The sequence below is a fragment of the Tetrao urogallus genome, assembly GCF_951394365.1.
Source record: "Tetrao urogallus genome assembly, chromosome: Z".
Taxonomy (NCBI): Eukaryota; Metazoa; Chordata; class Aves; order Galliformes; family Phasianidae; genus Tetrao; species Tetrao urogallus.
This window is the reverse complement of record NC_136816.1, coordinates 42,358,225-42,379,380: the sequence shown is the minus strand read 5'-3', so window position 1 is coordinate 42,379,380 and position 21,156 is coordinate 42,358,225. Positions and strand designations below refer to the sequence as shown.

General features: G+C 34.5%; 1 protein-coding gene across 1 annotated transcript in view; it reads left to right on the top strand.

Moving 5' to 3' along the window:
• The window catches only part of CNTLN (centlein), a gene marked incomplete at both ends in the record, with an annotated part of 184,813 nt that overhangs the window by 63,443 nt on the left and 100,214 nt on the right, over nt 1-21,156 (top strand). Inside the window, 2 exons of the mRNA XM_079548565.1 lie at nt 2,902-3,090; nt 16,621-16,794. Coding sequence (XP_079404691.1) covers nt 2,902-3,090; nt 16,621-16,794 — 363 coding nt within the window. The remainder of the gene's footprint in view (nt 1-2,901; nt 3,091-16,620; nt 16,795-21,156) is intronic.

Sequence of the window (21,156 nt, the reverse complement as noted above, 5' to 3'; positions counted from 1 at the left end):
CCTAGTTTTATTAGCTTTTATTGGAATTTCTCAGCCTTTGGCCTGATCTAACTTGCTATCACGTGTATTTAATGGCTAATGCCATTTTTCTATGTTGTATGTGTATATTTATAAGGAAGGACTTTAAATCTTTTCTTCTGCCCTATAAACAGAAATATTTTTATATCTTGTCTTGGGGATTGAACAATTTTCTCATCAAATCTCACATCTTATTAACAATCGTGAGGTGCAATTACTTACCTTTTTAAGCGCATGTTTCACTCTTTTCTCTGAAAGTTACTTGTTCTGATATAAATAATGTATTTTTGTCTTCTTTTTTTCTAGTCAATGTTCTTTCTCTGATCCTCTAGTCTTTTACACATTGTCACCTCTACACCTGAATTTCTGCATTTTTTTAAATGGTTGACCTATTTGACCATAGTATTCAATTTTGTATGTTCAAGAATGCACTTATTGCTGCGTGGCTCTGGTGTTTCTTCCAAACTAATTGCAAAATGAGCAGAAAATACCTGTATAATCCTATACCAAAGCTTAAGCATTTATTAAATCCACAAAACGATGATGGCAATAAATGAGAAGACTAGGAGCTAACCTGAAATCAGGACACTTATCTCTGAGCGGTAGATAAACCTACTTATTTTTATTTAATTTTAATTTTGAAATTTCCTGGTGTTAAACACTTTCTGTTTAATCTCACTCCTGTAAACTAGTGCATTGATGTTATTTGAAAAAATGCATATAACTCAGTGTAAAAAGAGTAAAAATTCTGTGAATTCTGTGCACATCTCTTTTAGCTAGTTTTATACTTCAAATCTCTGTGTTTAGTTATTGTTGTTTTCAAAGCAGGGGAGATTGGAAAAGTTGATGCAAGTAAAAAGATATGCTATTAGTCTTGTCCTGATGCATACTTACTACCAAAATTATGCATTGGCTACACTGGGGGATGTGGCTGCCAGCTGAAAAAAAGCATCATATTTTTGATGTTCTCCATTCATCTTACTAGGATGCTACCTTTCAGATACTGTAATTATGACCACTTAAGTGCTGCTAGACATAAAACCAGCAAATTGTCACTTCAGTATGATCTAGCTAATGAGCTTATATAGCTATTGCTGGAAGTAATTGTATCTTGATGTTCCATACATTTGGAACGACATTATCTAAAAATGCATGTTTTTGATAAATAAGCTGTTTATTTTCCTATGAAATACTTACTTATTTCCACAATCAATTGCCTAATTGTGAACTTCATTTTCCAGAGATGATGAAACTATCTTAAATAATAAGAAAAATTCAGTAGGCATAGAAATTTCAATGTAAAGTTCCATTTTTTTAAGGCTGAAAATTATCAATGTATCTGGGCATAGAATTAATTTTGCCTAGGAGACATGATTTCTAATCTGTTTTGGGAATAGGCAAGATGTAATTACTTTGTCCTTTGGGAGTCATTAGGAGTAGAAGATGATAGGAAGAAGGAAAAGAACGAGGTTCATTGTTTCCAAATCTCCTACAGAGCGATAGGTAGACAGTTTCCAAATGTAATAGATTCTTTTTCCAAAGGGTTTTAATCCTATGCTATGTAAGTTGACAACAAAGTGTATCATTCAAGTAAAGGCAACAAGACAAAGGCTAAAATGAAGAGTAAAGTAACGTTTTTAGTTGTAAAACAACTGCCATTAAAAAATATGGATAGCCTCTATGTTTCTGATTTTAATATTTAATTAGTTTCTTTTCGGTGAACGGCAGAAATGGGCTTTCCAAACTGCTAGCTGCAGAAGTGTATGTCTTGCACAGGTTATTTCATTGTAGAATAAATAGAGGGAAATTTTTCATTTGGAGAAGAAGAGTTTTCAAAGAAATAAAGAACTGCAATGAAAGAAGGGAGGAATGTAGGTTTGAGTAGTAAATATATACTTCCCCTCAGTATGGAAACTGCTGGGTTTTTTTTTTGTTTTTTTGTTTTTTTTGTTTTTGTTTTTTGTTTTTTTCCTTTAATGAAAATGTGATTTTGTTTTTAAGGCCTCATATCTTTATATTAAAAATGTGAAAGTGGAGGGGTGGAATAGGTGTTTTCTTATTCTCATGAAATAAGTTACTCTTGTAAGCTACAAGGCACGTAGTGCTTGTTATTACTTAGGTGTAGTTCTAGAATTTGTTAATGCATATGGAATGTCCTATAAAGTAACTGCAGAATATTTGCGATATTCTGGTTCCATCAAGAACTGTTTGAACAGCCACAGGGATAACAACTTCTAATAGCAATTTTGGGTTTTATGAAGAAAATTGTATGCTTGTATGAAAAAAATTCTCCCAGAATGATTATTTAAACAGCTATTTTTCAGTTCCTACAAAGTGCTGGGACATTAGTGGATTCAGTGTACTGCTATCCAACAGATATTAAAAATGTGTGTTTTTTAAATATCAAAATATTCTACATAAGACAAGGATGTTATTTGTATTCTCAATCCTTTAATGTCATTCCCAGGAAAGATGCTTCATTTTTTTTTTCCAACTTCTATTAAGTGATATTTTTTCTCTCTACATTTTATATAGCATATTAAAAAAAAGGAAAAAAAAAAGGTTTTCTAGGTCTATTTTTGTTAGTAAATGCCATGAAAAAGCACTTGAAACTGCTAGTATTCTGATGTAATATGTATGTATCTGGAAAAACTTGTTTGAAACTTAGAGTTTGTTACAATCAGTGTTTTCCAGTGTTTAGAGCATGCTGTGATGCATGTGGACATGAAATAAGAAACGATTGTCCAAAGAGAAGGTGATCTTTGTCTCGAAATTACATAAATTATTCTCCCTCTCCTTTTCTCTTGCATTTACATTTCTGCCTTCATTTTTATCACTCTCCCTGTTATTTTTAATCTCTTTTTTTTTTTCTTCTCCTTACAGCTTTATAATGAATTGACTTTGTGTTTTGAAACTTTAAAAACAAATGAAATTCAGCTGCAACAAAGGTATGCCTCTCTTCAGGATCAGTTACTTGGAAAAGATCAGAAGATTTGTCAGTTACAGGAACAGCTTCAGCAGGCTCATGATGCTTTGACTATGTTACATCAGAATTCTTCTCATGACTTACAGGTGAGACCACTTCTGGAATAACACAAGTTATTTCTTCTAGTTTTAAATTAAGTTTCTGGACAAAGCAGTTTAATAGGAAATTGCAGAGGGTTTTCTTGGTTTGTTTTTTAAGGAAAAAATGTGTTATTGTGCATCTGCAGTTCTGTGATATTCTGCTTTTGCTAACGGTATTTTGCAAGTAAATTGTATCTGCCCTAGGAAAAAAAACTGAGTAGTAGTTGTCTATATTCATCCAAACTCTTATTTTTTTGCTCTAACAAAGCTATGAAATACACCAAAAAATAAACACAAAACCAAAATGCTTTTATTCCTGGAAAAAAAAAAGTGAAATTTTTGCATTTTCTCTGTGAAAATGAAATGTATGGGTCTTCATTTGTTGTTCCTGACCATGGAAATAAACTTTAGATTATAGATATAAAGAAAGTATTTTGGTAGAAAGATAGATTTGTTTAAAAATCTCTAAGGGTTAGCGTATCATTTGGAAGTATTATATTAAATCTTTCACTAATATGCTTCCAGCTTTGTAATTTGCTGGATCTTACACTTACACTTGACATTTTCCAAAGGCCATTTTGTGATGTTTTTATGACTTAAGAAGAAGCAGTGTTGCCAGCAACACCGGGGAAGTGATTGTCTGTAGGCAGCACTCCTGAGACTGCACCTTCAGTAGCCTGTTTGGTTTTGTCCCCTCATTACTAGGAAGATGTTGAGTTGCAGGAATGGGTCAGAAAAGAGCACTGAAGCTGGTGAAGGGACTAGAAAACAAGAGTTATGGGGAACAGCTGATGGAATTGGGGTTGTTCAGTCTGGAGGAGAATGAGAGGAGAGTTCATTACTCTGTAAGGAGAGCCTGAGAAGAGGTTGCAACAAGGAGGGTGCTAGCCTCTTTATTCAGGTGACTAGTGATAAGGTGTGAGAGCATGGCCCCAGTTTGCACCAGGTTTAGATTGGATATTAGGATTTAGATATTTAGATTGGATATTATTTCATGGAAAAGGTGAGTTTGAGTTTTGGAATCGCTAGCCCAGGAAGTGGTAGTTACCATCCTTGGAAGTTGTTCAATAGACACATGAACATAGCATATAGGGACCTGATTTAATAATGGATTTGGAAGTGTTAGCTTGACAGTTGGATTTGATGATCTTGAAGGTCTTTTCCAACCTAAATAATTCTGTGACTCTATGATTCTGTGCAAATCTTCCCACAATGATATTGTAATCTCTTCTGCTTGATTTCTTCCATTTTTTTCAGTGAAACATACTTACATATTTTGTATTTTCTATCTATCATTTTTGGGAGAGCAAACTACTGAAGGTGATAGATTTGTTAAATGCAAAACTTAGCTTGGATTGGTAATGTAGATCTGTAACCAAAGATTGTATTCATGAACACAAAGAAGCTTAGATGATAAAAAAGCATACTGTTTAATTCTTAAAAGTTTATGTCAGTAATAATCTACTTTAAAACAAAAGAATATAATACCTCCCTGGATTTGTTCTTAATGGTCATTTTAGAGTTATTCTAATTTTATCCAAAGTATTAATTCAGTGTTAAAGATTCCTTAAGATTCTTAACCTCTTTTTTATAAGATTTTTAAACTTCCTCTTTACTTGATGATTTTGTTTTACAAATGATAAAATGGATAAAGTGGAAGTCTTTCTTTGTTCACATTTTTGATACATCCTTAACCTTTTTTGTTTCTTTTAGAATGCTTTGATAGATGTTTTCTTGAAACTTTAGAAATATAACTGATCTCAAGAAGTTTTTGCAGTTTGTCAGTGGTCTGACTTGATACTGCCTCAAAGTTAATTACACAGTCAGACTGTGTCCCAAGTGAATCTGGTGTAAATCTTTGGCATTAGCTTTTGTCTGTATTATCCTGAATAGTTTAGTCATATTAGCAAATTTTATTGCTAACAAGGATCTCGTTTACTTCTTTAAAGAACTTCAGGAAATTTCTGAGTAATATTTTACAGGCTAATAACAGCCTACAGTCATCAGCTCTACTTTACATTTCATTTCCTTTAGATGTTTTAAATGAATCGAATCTAGTGTGTGTTGTTACTGTAAGCTTTGTTGATTTAGTCTTTGCCTTCTTGTGGTGGCATCTGAACTTGAAGTATGTTAACCAGTATGGACTGTGTAAATTAGAATCCAGATATGGAGCATTCCTAACTAGCTAAGTGATGAATATGGATGCAAGTGTATTTTGCTTGTCTGTCCTTCTCTTGGCTCTGTGGTATACTCTCATTTGGGTCATGTATCAGCATTTAGGCTCTATGGAGCTCTCCTTGGTCCCAGTATGTTTGAAACAGTGTACTTGTTACACTGTTCAGAGAAACCGCACCAAAAATTCACTCCTGTTAGTGAATATAGGTTCAGTCTGTCCATCTGCAGAAACAGTTGAGATTTATGTGATCTGTCACAAGCTCAGTCAAATACTTACCAGTGATAACAAAAGGAGACATATGTAGAATCATTTGAATTGGAAGAGTCTATTAAAGATAATCTCATCCAATCCAGCCTGCCATGGGCAGCATTGCCACCCACAAGACTAGATTGCTGCATTAAACTTGGACTTGATCACCTCCAGGGATAGGGCATTTGCAGCTTCTCTGGGCAACCTGTTCCAGTGCCTCATCACCTGTGAAGTGAAAAACCTCATACTTATATCTAATCTAAACTTCCCCCTTTTAGCTTATAACTGTTTCTCTTTGTCCTGTCACTATCAGACTGTGTAAAAAGTCTCTCTCCATCTTTCTTATAAGCTCCCCTTAAGAACTAAGGGACTGCGGAGAGGTTTTCCTATGGTCTTTCCTTCTGCAGGCTGAACAATCCCAGCTGCTTTAGCCTTTCCTTATAGAAGAGGTGCTCCAGTTCTTCCCCTGTTTTTTTTTTTTGCCCTTCTCTGTACCTGCTATGATGAGAAGTATATGTGCTTATATAGTAAGCTAAATGTAGTGTACAAAGCGTCTTTTTTTCAGTAGATCACTCTTAGTCCAGGCTGGAATGGAACTAATGTTAAAAAGCTGCATCATCATAGGGGAATGTTGCATAGTAACTAATTGTGGTTGCTGAACAATATACATTTAACATACTTAATGTTTTGTATTAACTAACATTCTTTCACTCCGCTATAACAAATATTCCAAATTGTTTTCTGACAGAAAGACATGAGTATGCCTTTCTGAGAAGTGTTGTAATATCCCTTGTTGAGTGCATTTTGATGACAGGCAAATATTGTAATAGTAATAAAATTAATAACCTTTTAATTAATAACCTTTTAATTAATGACCTAATAACCTCTACCTTTTGGATTAAATACCTTTTGGCTTTGGAAAGATAGTGACTATTGTGACTATTGTGTACTTACACAGCTGTAGATTCTACAAGGGGAAAAAAAAATTATTATCTATTGTTAATTCTGAGACCTGTTAGGTTTAGCTGACCTCTTAACTGCTGTCTCTTGATTGCAGCATCAATGGAACAGGGTGAATTTGGAGTTAAGAGGAAATGTATGCATCTACCAACTTTTCTTGTTACTGTTTTTTGAAAGCAATTCTTCTTAAATGAAATTGGAAAATTGGATTAAATTGCAGTTACATTTCTGTCATAAAGTACTGATTTTTTGAGCAGGTTGAGATTAGTGGCTTGCTCAACATTTTTTTGAACATGCTTTCTCTGCCAGTAGTACTAGTACACCCTCAACAGATTTTCACAAACCAAGAAGATTATAGATCAGTGTTATGTAAGAAAGTTTTTTTTTTTTTTTTTTTTTCTCCTGGTTTTTGTAGTTTTCTTACTGTTGAAGTTATAATTTAGTCTGGAAAAAAAATAGATTTTATATCATCAGACGTACTATACAGACTGTCTCAGTTTCCATTTATTAAGGGTAATAATTACTGGTTTTCTATGAGTATTTCACTAATTTCAGTTTATTTATGTATATCACACATACTGATTTTGATTGAAGTGGTAAAAAGAAAGAAATCAATTTGAGTAATTCTCTTTTATTTTAGTTGTTCTCTATTTTGCCCAGCATACTTAGTACTGCAATATGAATATTTTGAGGATTAATTTTCTTTGTCTTCCTACTGACGCAGTATATCAAGAGGATAATATCCTGTTTCAAGTATGTTGCTGTAAGTTTTGTTTAATAAATTGGGAACATTTTAGTTACCAAAACAAATCTGTAACAAAATGCTTTCAATGTTACACCTGCTTAGGTGTACTTTATCTGTTTAATTTGTCTAAGAAGTTTGTCTTTCACCTCCTATAGGACAAAGCTTTCCATAAAATGTCTTCCAGTTTTTATAACTATTCATTTCATTGTGTAAGTACTGAAATAGATCACAAAGATCATAAAAGGCAGTTTTTTAATCAACTAAGAAGTATTACAAAACATTACCAGTAGATAAAAGGGGGGATTCTTGCCCTGTGCTCGGCTCTAGTGAGGCTGTGCTTGGGGTGCTGTGTACATTTCTGGCCCCCAGTGTATCAGAGACCTAGACATACCAGAAGCAGTCCAGGGCTACCAAGTTGAAAATGGAACCAGAACACCTTTCCTCTGAGGAGAGTCTGGTAGAGCTGGGGCAGTTGAGCCTGGAGAAGAGGAGGCTCAAGGAGCACCTCATCAAGGTATAAATATGTGAAGAGTTAGTCTTTTCAGTGCTGTATGGTGCCAGGATAAGAGTCAGTGGGCACAAACTGCAGCATAAGATTTTCTGACTTGAGCAACAGGAAGCACTTCTTAACTTTGTGTGCAATACAGCTCTATTGCCCAGAGAGACTGGATTCTTCTTCTAGGAGATTTTTGTGGACATTTTTCTAGCCAGCCTGCTGAGGTTGGCTCTGCTGTATCAAGGGTTGGACCAGATGACTAAGATTTTTGAATGGTTGTACTCTTCTAAGTTGCAAGCTGTCAGTTCCTTGGAGAATAGGTTTATAATATATGAAGATTTATAATGGTGGATGAAGACTGCAACTTGCAAAGTTAAATTGGTCCATACTTAAATATTTCTTCAGTATTTGTACTACGTAACTATAAATAAACTTTTAGAAACAATGTTAAGAAACACTACATTTTTCAGTAATAACAAGTTATTTTAATTTTGGCTGTATTTTTATAGGAATTTTAATACAGTAGCTTCCAGGCTAAGCACTTTGTTAAATGTATTATAAATGTGTCTCTGATTCTTTGTCATAAGTAGAATCATAGAATGTCTTGGGTTGGAGGAAACCTTAAAGATAATCTATTTCCAAACCCTGGCCATAATCAAAGAAGTAATAGCAATTTTGTTAGTTTAGAAATGGGGTTTTTTTCATACCAATGTTGTATGAAACCATACTCAAAATATCTTGCATATATGTGTTTTAAATAAAGTAGAGGGCAGAAAATACAGATCTTTGCTGAAATCATATTATTCTTTTCAGAGAATCCTTTTGTATTTGAACTGCACCACTCTGGGGTAATAAAGAGGCAAACAAAGGTTTCTGTCATCAGAAAAGCTGTGTGAAGTTATAATGGTCTAATAAAGTCTGTGAAATCATTGTTGGTACTGGGATCACAGTATACTAGCATTGATCACCATAAACTGCAATTTTAGTTACAGTTGGGTGTGTTTTACTATGACAATTTGGGACTCCACCTGCGATGTTGTAGGTCTGCCAGAATGCGGACATGTATCATCTATAAAACAAGTAATAGTGGCTTTGTTCAGCTTTTTAAATGATTTTTTTTTTTTTTAGATGTAAGAAATACAGTGCTCTTTAGGAAGGTTCTGTGTGCCTTTTGAAAACTAATTACATCCTACTCAAGAGTGTTAAAAGGACAGAAAGAGAAATTTGAATCCAGTTTTGAAGAACAGTTTAATTTTCATTTAGCTCAGTTTGATATTCCATTTATCTATTCTCAGTATACAGTAACCTGAAAAGACCAAGCTACTGAAAATGTGAGGTTTATAACGGAAAGAGCAACTCAACTTTAACTACTCTATAGTGGCACTATTCATGCCGCTATAATAAAACTTAAGAACGTTTAGTGATTTTTTTTTCCCTACAATTATTCAAAATTACATTACCCTTACTGAAAACTGAATGGCTTTTAGTGGATTAATTAAACTGTAGCTGGTTTGCCATCTGGGTGCTGCTTGTTTAGCTGCTTTCTCTCAGGAAGATTTTTCTTTAAATAAAGAATTTTTTTTTTTTTTTGTTAGAAGACAGCTGCCAGAGAGTAATTTCTAAAATAGAAATGATATATGTGCTATTAATTGCTATCAGGTTAAATTTTGGGTTATGTGGAAGAAACTACTTGGACATTTCTTTCCAATTTCCAGTTTCCTTCCATTCATCTCCACCCTCCCCCATTTCATGTTACAGAATGCACAGGCTCTTAAAATATAAAATCTGTTTATAAATGTACGAGAAAATAATTATATTTTACAGCAAGATCACCCATGACATTATGTTGGAGTCCAGGGTATAGGCTAGATGCAGAAAAGAAAAAAAAAGGGAAAGGGGGAATTAACTAAATCTGATTTTTATGGCTCAAGTGGTTTCATTAAATTAGAGTGCTGTGTGCTACTGTTCATTAATGAACTTGTGCCATATGCTTTAACTGTTCTGGTCAATAGCTGATAAAGAAAGGCTTCTGTTTTAAAAAAAAAATGGATAAAAATATCTTTGTGATGGGCTTTTATCAAAGGACTTACTTTGAATTCAGTAACTACTACTGAGGCAATATGGCTCGCAATTTGCGACCCAAAGGTAGTCATACATTATTGGAATACAGCCTACTGCGCTTCACATTACACAGATGTGAAGGCCTGATTATAGCTGCTTCATAATTAACAGTGATCCGATTTGTTTTGTGGCATAAATGGTGCATGTGTAGAACATTAGCCATGGCACTCTCATTCAAATTCAACTCAAGGGCTCAGCGGCAGGCGGGTCACGAGCTTCAGGGAGTAGAAGCACAAGCTCCTCCATATGTTCTTGCTGCATCTTACTATGGCTATGAGTGCAAGATAAGTTCCCCAAAGAACCTAATCGTGTTCTGTAATTACAGCGCGGCTTTCTGCTGGCTAGAAATGAGGGAGAAGCTAAAACACTCCCTCATCAGATAATTTGTAAATTACTTTACATGGCGGATGCCTAACTCAGTTGGTTTTCAACTGCTGAAATTATAAATAATTGTAACAGATGTGGCAATATGGCTGGCCTCCAATAAATGAGGCCCTTGATAATTTGGCCGACCCTTTGACAGGCCAATTTAATAAAATGTGAACAAAATCTTCTTGCTAATAATTTATCATCCCTTTTCCCAATAGAATAAATTTAATTACCCTAGCAGTTAACAAGGTCACACCCAGATGCCAAACTCGGCTACAGTTTTGATAATGCAATCAGGAATTGAGAGGTGATGACAGCGTTGTTGTTTTTTTCATTACCTGGCTTCACATAAACACAGGTGGCGTAGCTTTCTTGTCAGTTTTTAATAATTACAGGCTATTATGGAATGCATAGTTAGCAGATTGAAAACCACACTTTAGTGAATTTGTTTGAGTATGATTGAGGTTCTAATGTACAGAGATGATAATGCATAACAAGCACAGTCCCTAGTTTACACCATTAGTGCACAGGTTTGATTTTTTTACTTGTGATAGTGGTGTAATACTTCATCGGGCAATAAAGTTGCTTTCCTCCAGAGCAGTCTACCCATTAGATGCATGCTTGTGTTCTTCTCTTTCTCGTACTGAGTCTACAACTCAGAAAAATGTGCTCTTTTAAAACTTGTCTGGTATGCCCATATGTATTTTTAAATGTCTCAAGATCTGTGAAGAAATACTATCTGTAGTTCGGTGTTGTTAATCAAGAAGAACCCTCCAGTAACAACTTTATCAAAACAAAAGGGTAGAGAAGATGCTCTAAAGGTTCAAAATAGTAATAAACAATTAATAGAAACTTTTAAGCCACATCAATAACATATTGCTTCTGGTAGCATAAAGGTATAAAATAATTTTACAATCAATTTCATGGGTTTCTGCAATATTATATTTTATTTTTCATGCCTATTAATTGTAATGCATTAGAGCAAATAGTACTGATGTTTTCAACTTGTCTGGATCTTTGCTTGCCGCTGTTCTGACTGGTTTTAGGAAAGAAACTGCTCAATTAACTGTGTACTTGCAACTAGGAATTTGCTGTGCCAGTTAATGAGTGGAGAAATGAAAGCACTTTCTGTGGTGACTCTTCTAAGCATTTCATTAGACCACTTTTTTTTTCCATTTTCTTCCATTTGTTTGTTTTCCCAAATAATTGGAGAGCTAATTAAATAACAGGAACTCTGCTTCTACTGATAAATAAAACACAATTCATGCCTGGCTTGAGTAATAGCAAAAGCAAAAGTGGCAAAAGTAATACCTCCTACTTTACTTTATTGGCTTAAGATGTAAGAGGTGGATGTTGGTATGGTAGTAGAGACTGAACCTTCTGTTCTGCTCACAAAGAAGTAAAATTGCTTCTGCCAGATTCTTGGCAGTACCAGGCAAAAATACTTGCAGGTAGGTTGTATAAAGAAAGAAGAGTTGAACTCATCCAACTGGTGAAGGGAAATCTCTGGCTATGCAGTACTCCTTCCCAGGAAACAACCTAGCTCCAACATATGCTTTCCTTTCAGTGGCTGCCCCTTACACCTGGCTGTCCCAGGGTGGCTTCAGCCTGAGGCTGCTCCTTCTGGTCACTTGTGAAGTACAGGTGCCATCAGTTTGCCTGTACTCCCTGGGCCAGCCATGCTCCTCACTAGGTGGGTGCTCAATCTGCAGTTCATGGTGTCACCTAACAGGTCCCATAGACATTCCACCAATATTGCATTACATGTTGTTGCTATGTGACAGACAGCAGCAAAGGGGCAAATAGCGGTGCCTGATATGGAAGTGCGTATGAAGCGAAGGTGTGGAATTGAATTCCTTCACATGGAAAATATTGTATCTGACATTCACTGACTCTTGCTAAACATTTCTGGAGACTGAGCAGTGGATATAAGTGCAGTGAGGCATTGGGTAGTGCATTTCAACAGTGGCAACAATTGCAGTGGGCACCTCTGCCATTTGCAGATTTTCATGTGTGACATACAGGCTCTTGATCATCAGAGGCAAAAATGTGTAACTCATGGTGATGACTGTGGTGAAATAGTGTTTTATAGCTAAGAATTTACTATTAAAGAGTGTTACCATGTTCTTTGTATCACTTTACTTTCCATGCAAATAAATAAGATGCATTACTTTCAGAATGACCTATATATATTTGCAGAGTTCTTTTTTTCGTATTATATAAGCTGCAGATTTTGGAGGCTGACAAACACAATGTTATGAGAATGGAGGGGTGACATAAACCCTTTAAAGGAATGCACAGTTGTGCCTGGAATCAAGATCCAGGTTAGTTGAGTTGCTCTGCAATAGTTCTCTGGAGGTACCCATTGTAGAATTACATGGCATAACAAGAGATAGGCAGGTGCTGCAGAAATGACTGAATTTCCAAATTGTAAAAAGAAGCTACCAAAGGATGCTGAGCATTTCTTCTGACTCAGCTGCCACGTAGCTTACTTAGTAACAGAATAAGAGGAAACCTGGGAAGTGTGTATTATTTCTATTACATAAAGTGCTTCTGGGATTTTCTTTCATCTTGTGGCAAATGGCATCTGATTCCTGGAATGTGGTAGAAAAAAAAACATGATTGTATGCGTGTTAGACAAGTAGTTACCCTTAAGGTCTAAAATGCTGTTTCCTAGCTGAGATATTCTGGCACATGTGTTTCTCTAGTCTGAGCAACATATGTAGACAAACAGGCATTCACAAGTAAAACTTGAAAATGAATAAGCAAGCAAATACAAAACAGTTTTTCAAATTGCAGTCCTTTCCTCATTTGTAAGTTTTGGAACTCTAGGTTGTTCGGATCACGTTTTATACAGAAGAAATCGAGATTCTCATAATAACAAAGTCATTTCACTAAAGAATTTGGTTTTGTTGATTTTTTTTTTTTTCTCTGAAGCATTGATACTCAGAACTCATCTTTAGTAGCATGAAGTTAAATGGGAATGAATCTGAAACAAAAGATCAGAGGAAGAAATTTCATCTATTTCTTTTTCATTTTAAAAAACTGTATTTAAAAATTCCCTTAATATTTACGTAAATGAGGTCTTATAGGCTAGGAAATGTAGAATATTTATCAGAAGGTGAGAAAAAAAAATTCAACAGAAAATGCTTTTTTTAAGTAGTTCACTGATAAACAAAGCCTCAATTTTTCAGCAGGCTTTGATGATGTGATAGTCCCAAGCTGTGTAGCAATTTCTGTGTTGATAACTGTTCTGATGAAAATTTTGAGGTTAAAAACATGGGCATTTTGGAGGCCTGAGTTAAAGTGTAAGACTTCTTAAAAATCATTTTTCATTTCCTAAGAATTATGTATGTTGTAGGAATTTTACTAGAAACTCTACTTTCATGGTTTTTCAACTTTAAATAAGTATCACTGCCTGGTAATTTCAAGAAATATCTTTTGGGAGAAGAAGTGAGTAGGCAAAACCAAATCAAACTAAACCAAGAATAAAACCAGGAGAGGAACAGGGTTAAAGTCAGTTGCAAGACTTTATTTACATATAGGAGCAGGGATTTGATATATTCTGATTTTTTAAATGGAATTACGTTTCACAAAACTGTACATTTCATTTTTGACAGAGGAAATTAAAATAGTCAAACAGTATGAAATTAATCATTAGCTAAATTATTTTAATTCTCATAGCTCAAAAGTCAGCAATATTTAATAGTTCTAGACTTTTTAAAAAATGTAGTTCTTTACAACATGAATGAAAGTTGCTGTAAGAGATCAAACCTGTTTTTCTGCTTTAGTTATTGATGTAACCATACTTGTGTTACACATAGAATTATTATTATTATTATTTTTTACTTGTGGCTGATAAATAATAAAATTAGAGGAGGTGCCTATTTCAATTTAAAATATCAAGCATATAACAGAAATATAAATTTTCCCTTCTGGCATGGTTTTCATTCTCTAGGATGTTTCCTTTCCCCCAACATTATATATAGTACTGAAGTTTTGGTTACATGAGCAAAACCCCAGTAATCTCTTAAGTGTTCTTTTCAATGCATGACATGTCTGCTCATTTTTCTGTATTTGTTCTATTTTTTCTGTCATGTAGTTTTCTTTTAGATATACACTTGGCCTTTTGCAAATAATATAGGTGGGAATGACATGTTTGCGACTACATATGGCCTAAATTTTGCCAAATGTGTAACAAATTATTGACGGAACAGTCAGCAAAGCATTGACAACTCTCCTGTGCTTGTTTGCTATATAAAGAGTTATGATTTTGTTGAAATAAATGCTTGGTATCTCTAATTAGATGTTCATGTGTAGAACCTCAGTTTGCTACTATGTTACTGGGTACCTACTATGAAAAGCTTTATTTTATGCATAGCAATAAATCATATAGATACGCCTTTTTCTCTGTTTCCATCAAATATTAAGCATACTAGGTAACAGTATGATTTTTTTTTTTTTTTTTTTCAGTCCTCTCATTTCTCCTTTGATTGGCCTGAATTTGGAAATTGTTTGATTTCCTTAGCCTTTTTATGCTACCTTTTCTGATTTTTGTCAACATAACTTATTTTTATTATGTAGGGAATTCCTGTATTTGAGAGAGTAGGAACAGCTGAGAATTGTATGTAATATACTTTCTTCTCTAGTGAAATGAGAATTTGTCTTCAGAATATGTGAGTATGTATAAACAATTGCACATAAGTCTGGTTGCCAGAATCTGACTAATTAGGGGAAGTGTGTGTATTATAAAACAATGTCTCGAGGAGATTGTCTTCTAGTTCTGACTTTGTTGATTAAAGGACACTGTTTCATAGCTGATGTCTTTTCTGTTAGAGTACGATTGGTAATGAGTTTTTCCTAGTCAGAACAATACAACATCAAGCATGTCAGCTCAAGGCTTGTACTGATTTTTTAAAGTAATCTGTCCTTCTATTCCTGCAAACAAGTAAGGAGGGAATTTGCATCGTCCTTCCTTTCAGCAGAAGTGGTGGGGTGCTAGCCTCCAGCTGCCTGATTGTGTTGACCATCTGGGAATTCTATTATCTTCGCCTGGCACAGCTGTGTTAGCAAGGTGAATGTCTGTCCCCAGCCTAAAAGCACTGTGAAGGAGGTTTGAGCTAATGCACTTCCCTTTGTGATCAGTAGACAACATACAAATAACTGTTGTTTGTACTGAGCTACCAGTGTTTTGCCTTGTGATTACGAGGGAGAGAGTATAATCACAGGTAGTAGTGAAAACTTGGCTGAGAACGAGTGACATATCAACCATTGTAATATGAGCGCTCTTTGTCATACTCACTTGGTCCCACGACTGGACATCAAAGGTGTGCTTTAAAAGATATCTGAAATCAGTGAAAATACCTGTTGATCTTAAAAGGTATTATAAAAGGCTGGAGGTGAGTAGAGTATGACAGTATGCAATACTGTGCCAAAGAACTAATAGAAACTCACTGTTAGGTGGGAAAAGACCTGGAATTTAATAGCTTCATGAAATCAGTTATCTGCCTTGAATAAAATTAAAATCTAGGATTGCTATTTTAAGTCTTGAGTTTGACTACAGCACTTGTCTGAGGTATATCAGCATTATGGCTGTAGATTTACATTGAAAACACGTGTTTCCAAAGCATTTTCTAACTGAAAAAGTGTTTACAGAACTAATGAAGTTGTTGGGTTTTTTTTCCTCCCTTGTGTGATAGTGTATTGGTACTTCCTAAGTAGACATTTCATCAGAAACAAGTCTAGAAGTTAAAACATTTTGTCAAGAAATTGTAATGGCATTTGAGGTACATTACCATATGTATAATCAATGAATAGTAAAATGCTATAATTTCAAAAAAAACCAAGAGAGTTAGGCAAAGCAGGTTATAACAACAAGAAGAGAACAGATAGAACACTTACCTGTATCCCAGGCTTGCTAATGAAACTCCCATGGAGTGGATCTCTAGAAGGGATCCTTCCCGACTCGTAGTCAGCTCTTAAATGAGTCTAGGAGGGTCTCCATCCCTTCTGGCTGCACAGGTGAATTGCCTTCACTTGTGCTCCTGTGGCTGATTCATTGCTCACCTCAGGTGATCAATCAGAAGTTCAGGCCATGATTCAGCAGTTCCCATATACCATAATAGAGCAAGTTGTTGCAGAAGAAATATTTGTATAAATCGACCATTTTTAAGACCAAATTTGGATTTGGAAAACATGGTTTTGTTGTTTTGGAGTGTTTCATTAACACTAAAGAGTCTGGGGTTTTTTGTTTGTTTTGAATTTATAATGCATCTTCAAAGGCGGAATAATGTATGGGTCTTGCATATTTCTTTGCAGTATTGGTGATGTTGTATTTCTCTAGGTGGTTTTATACAGTGGTATACTGTAGTTCTGATTTTATTGTTACTCACGTAATTTATCAACACTACCATTTTTTAGGAATTTCAGCAGCCTTCTTTAGGGGAGCTGGAGGGTCTTATCAGCATGCAAAAATGTGAAATTGAGCTTTTAAAGGAAAAATTGGAAAAAGCGAGTCTTAACCTTGTGGAACATAATTTATACACTACAGATACTCTGAAAACCTGCAATGTAAGGACTGGAAGAAAGCATGAGGTAGGATAGTTTACTTTCTAGTGTATTTGTATCTAAATAACATTGGTAATGCCAGATATTTTGTTCAAGTGTCCAGATAATAATTGTAATATCTGTTGATACTGCTTGTAATTCCGAAGCTTGTTTGAATGGTTTTTGTGTTATCTGCCAAAGACTTGTTAGAGTAGCTGTTGGGAGTAGAAAGTTTTACCTTGTAAATACTAAATAAGGGATTCTTAATTAAATGGAATATTTGGAGGCTCAAGTCTTTGTAGGTTTGTTAAAATGAATATTTATCAAGTATTTTGGTGTATTTATCTGAATGTCCATCTTTTTCTAGAAGGAAAATGAGAGAAATATAAACAGTTATGCTTTTATAAATCAAACATTCTTTCAAATTCATTTTTATAATATGACATAGCATTTTTTATCTATAAAAAAATCACAATTATATCAATTTAAAATTCTTTAACTTTATTCTCTGTAGTGCTGGTCTGCCCCTTTGGTGATAACCTATCATTAATTTAGGCACTAGATAATAGTAACATCTGTAAACTGTAGCTAATTAAATGGATCTGTAAATAATTCTGTGACTTAATTTGATTTATGCAGTGAGCCTATGTCGTTATGTTTGTGAGTGTGTTCAGTTCCCTTGCAATGTAAATTTTAAATTGTGATTGTGTAGAGTATGGAAAACTTGAAATAAGTTTCTAGAGTGTGGAAGCAAATTGGAACATGTTTCTGTGTGGTGAAAATTGTCAGCAGGGGTGGACCACAGTCCTTCTTTCCTTCCCTTCCATGCTGCTTGTCCAGAGATAGAAAGAAATCAGCAGCGCTGGAGTGAAGCGGAGCCCAGGATGCAGCAGAGGGAGAAGAGTGCCATTTTGGTTTATTCCTGATACAGTGTTCAGTTATGCTCTTAAGTGAGCCTATGTAGATCCAGTTGTGTCTCTCAGTACTATTTGAATTATTTGATATCTACACTTTTTCATTTGTTTACACGGTCCCTTTTTAAATTTTTGGGAAATAAATTGACATACTAAAAAGCCTTCGTATTTAGGCAAAATGACATTCTGGCTTTAGGATCACAGAATATACATTGAAAATACAAATGAATATTGCTATTTTTACTGATGTCCCACTGCTACAGATAATTGGAAAAAGTTCTAAAAAGAAGGCCTCTGGGACAAAACAGAAACTTGCTGCCAGTGTGATAAATTGTGATGTGGAGCCATGTAACTGTATACCTCAACCTGTTTGATTCTGTAGAGTACATGGATATGCATGCATGCATGGGCTAGCACAAATTATTGGGAACTGCAGAAATCCAAATCTCATACCTGCAGTGGTACAGAGTAATAAAACCAGCTTTGGCAGCACAGATGATACAGAGGTTATAGAGTTCTGTTGAGCATGAATGTTTGTTGGATTTTTTGATGCTATTAAGTGCATACTTAATGGCAACAGTAACCCACACAGTCCAGTTTCTGTGGAAAGTGATATAGTGACTGTTTTCTGTAAAAAGTCAGTTCCTTGATCTTTCTAGAGCTATGGAAGCTAAAACTTTACACCTTAGTGAGCTGTGATATCTGTAACCATATTAATCAGCCATCCTTATTCTTTCAGGCTGATTCAGTGACACAGCCCTTGTCTGTTCGTTTTTCCTGATCTAAAGCTTCTATGAGAAGCCGGAGTTTATTGTTTTGTGCTAATATGTGTTCTATAGCATTCCTATGAGTATTTATATATTTTCAAAACACAATAGATCTCTTAAAATGCAGCAATTAACTCATGTTCCTGTTGAAACATTGCTAATCAAAAATTAGCCATTATTCTTCTTCTAAAAAAACCTGCATCTTGTGCTCTGTCAGCCTGTGGCTCACTTTCAACACTGTTTTTCTTTTTTTTTTTTTTCCAACTGATGAAATACGTTAAGTTTTCTGCCCACTGCCTTCAGCGCTGTGTCTTGGCAGTAGACATTGATCTGATTTGTACGTTTCAGAAGTTGTCCAAGACGCTTCTTGATGAACTTCCCTGATATGTTTTTGTTATTGTGGCTGTTGTTTTTTATTGTTATTATTTTTATTTTATTATATTTTGTTTTATTTATTTATCTGGCTTGCCTTATGACTCTGACACATAATTTGTTAAATTCAAGATTATGATTTTCCCTGTCCTCTTCTCACTGTCTTTCATGGTACAGGCTAGTAACGGGAAACTGTTTGAAAAGAGACATCTTTGCTTTTTGTGCTTCCTATACTGCCTCTATTGTCATTTAATGTGTATTAGGTACATTCACTTAACAGCCATTTCTTCACAATATGTCTTCCACCACCTAGTTTCATATCTCTTAATATTACTAGTTTTGTTATTTCTGTTTGTCTGCTATTTGCTTTAGTCTGTAATAAGTGTGATTTAACATCAATTGTTCGAAAGTTTTCTGTTGGTACTCTTGACTGACTTGGATTCCTGTTCTTTGCTCATAAAACTGGACTTTTTGATATTCCTAGACATTTAGAAAATATTTAACACGCACATGAAAAGCTGGGTATTTTTCTAATACAGAAATTTACAGAATTTACTGCAGTGTTTGAAGATGGAATTAAAAATTATATGCCTAAGCTTGATGGTGGCAGCAAAATTTTCAATTGTGATAAGAGAATTACAGATGCCATCTTCCAAATTGAGTTTTGCAGCAGCCTCAGGCAATCAAATTTCAGTGTACTTTACTATAAAGTCTCTTCTGTCTTGGTAGGAAAATTAAATTGCCTTCTTTTGAACAAAGATTGCCTTTGGACAGGCTATGTGCAGCTGCAAAGCCAAGACACGTCTCCTTTTCTCCAAAGATCTGTACCTAAGCAAGTAAAAATGTGTTAAAAGAATAGCATGTTTCTTAATGCTTATCACCAGTGCCACCTGTACTCACAGCACAGTATTTCCATGCCTCTCAATACTTAGAATTTTTTCTATTATTTTTCATAACTTGGCCCAATATTTCAATTGTAGGAAAGATTCATAGCACAGTCGTAGGTAGCTATTCAGAAAATCTTCTATTAAAGAAAAACTATTACTGCTCATTGTATCTGATCATCTTTGATTAAAGATGATTAAAGATTAAATTTAACTTTTTCCTATATTTTTTGCATTTTTCCCATTTCACCTTACAATTTCACTACCTGATTTCCTTTGGTAACGGCTGATCCACATCTTTTCTTTTGTTGTTTTCATCTTTGGCAGTGGGTGCAACACTTTGACCTTTTATTCCTGATTTTAGAAAAATCATGGATTTTCCAAGTCTTCTTTATACAAGTGTAAGGTTTATCTAGGAGTCAATTTACCATTTTTTTCAAAAATGATGTGCTTCATTTTTTTAGGGAGTTACTATGAATATGTAGTGATTTGGAATTGGGTAGTTTTATTAAGGTACTGACTTTATTAAAGAAATTTGGGACTTTAATGATGAGTAGGATTTTTGTATGTTGATCTTGAGATGTTATTCTTTAGATATCTCATAGGGATTGATCTCATTCAATGTAATGTTGATAGCATTGCTGACTAATATCAGTAGTTATTAATGGAAGGTAACTTTTTGATATTTCTAACAGAATATTAGGAAAAAAAAAAGTAATCTTCCTATTTCAAGGAGACCTACTCTTAGTACAGTGTTATATTGTATATAAAACCATACATTTGGAAATACGCTTGTAAATGTTCATTAATAATTCTTTCTGGTTTCTTCTGTTACATAAAAGAACTGTCAAGAATAAGCTGTATTGCTCTAAAGCAGTTATTTTACAGTGAAAATGAAAGCATGCAGCATCACTAATTACAATTAATATTATTTTTTGTTTTACTTTATTCATTTTTGTAATTATATTTTATCTTAGAGTTGCTAATTGTGTATTAATGTTTCTCTGTCCTTTACCAAAGTTATTCCGAAAATCAGAAAGTCTAATTTTATGAGGTCTGTCTTTTTTTGCTGTTAGGACTTATGACATAGACTGATCAAGAAAGCTGCCCAGTTTAAGTGTTACTTTCACATATTCTTTCTCCAGATTGCTATATGAAGCTGTACATAATATAAACACATATTCTTGTCTCTAGTTAGTCACATTATAGTTAATGACCATATGGTCATTATGGTGTAAGATCTACTGTCTGTTGTATTTATATTCCTCAAGCATATTGTTCCTTCAACTTCACAGTGTGTTAAACTATTTCAAAGGGAAAAAAATCCTTTCCCTCTTGTTTCTGGTTGTCCTATCAAGTGTAACCTTGGACCCTTATAGAGCAATTAGACCAGCCTCTATCCCCTCCTTTGTAATGAGGTTTCTTGCATTTCTGAGTCTATAACCCTTTAGTCTTCCCTAATGGGACATCATT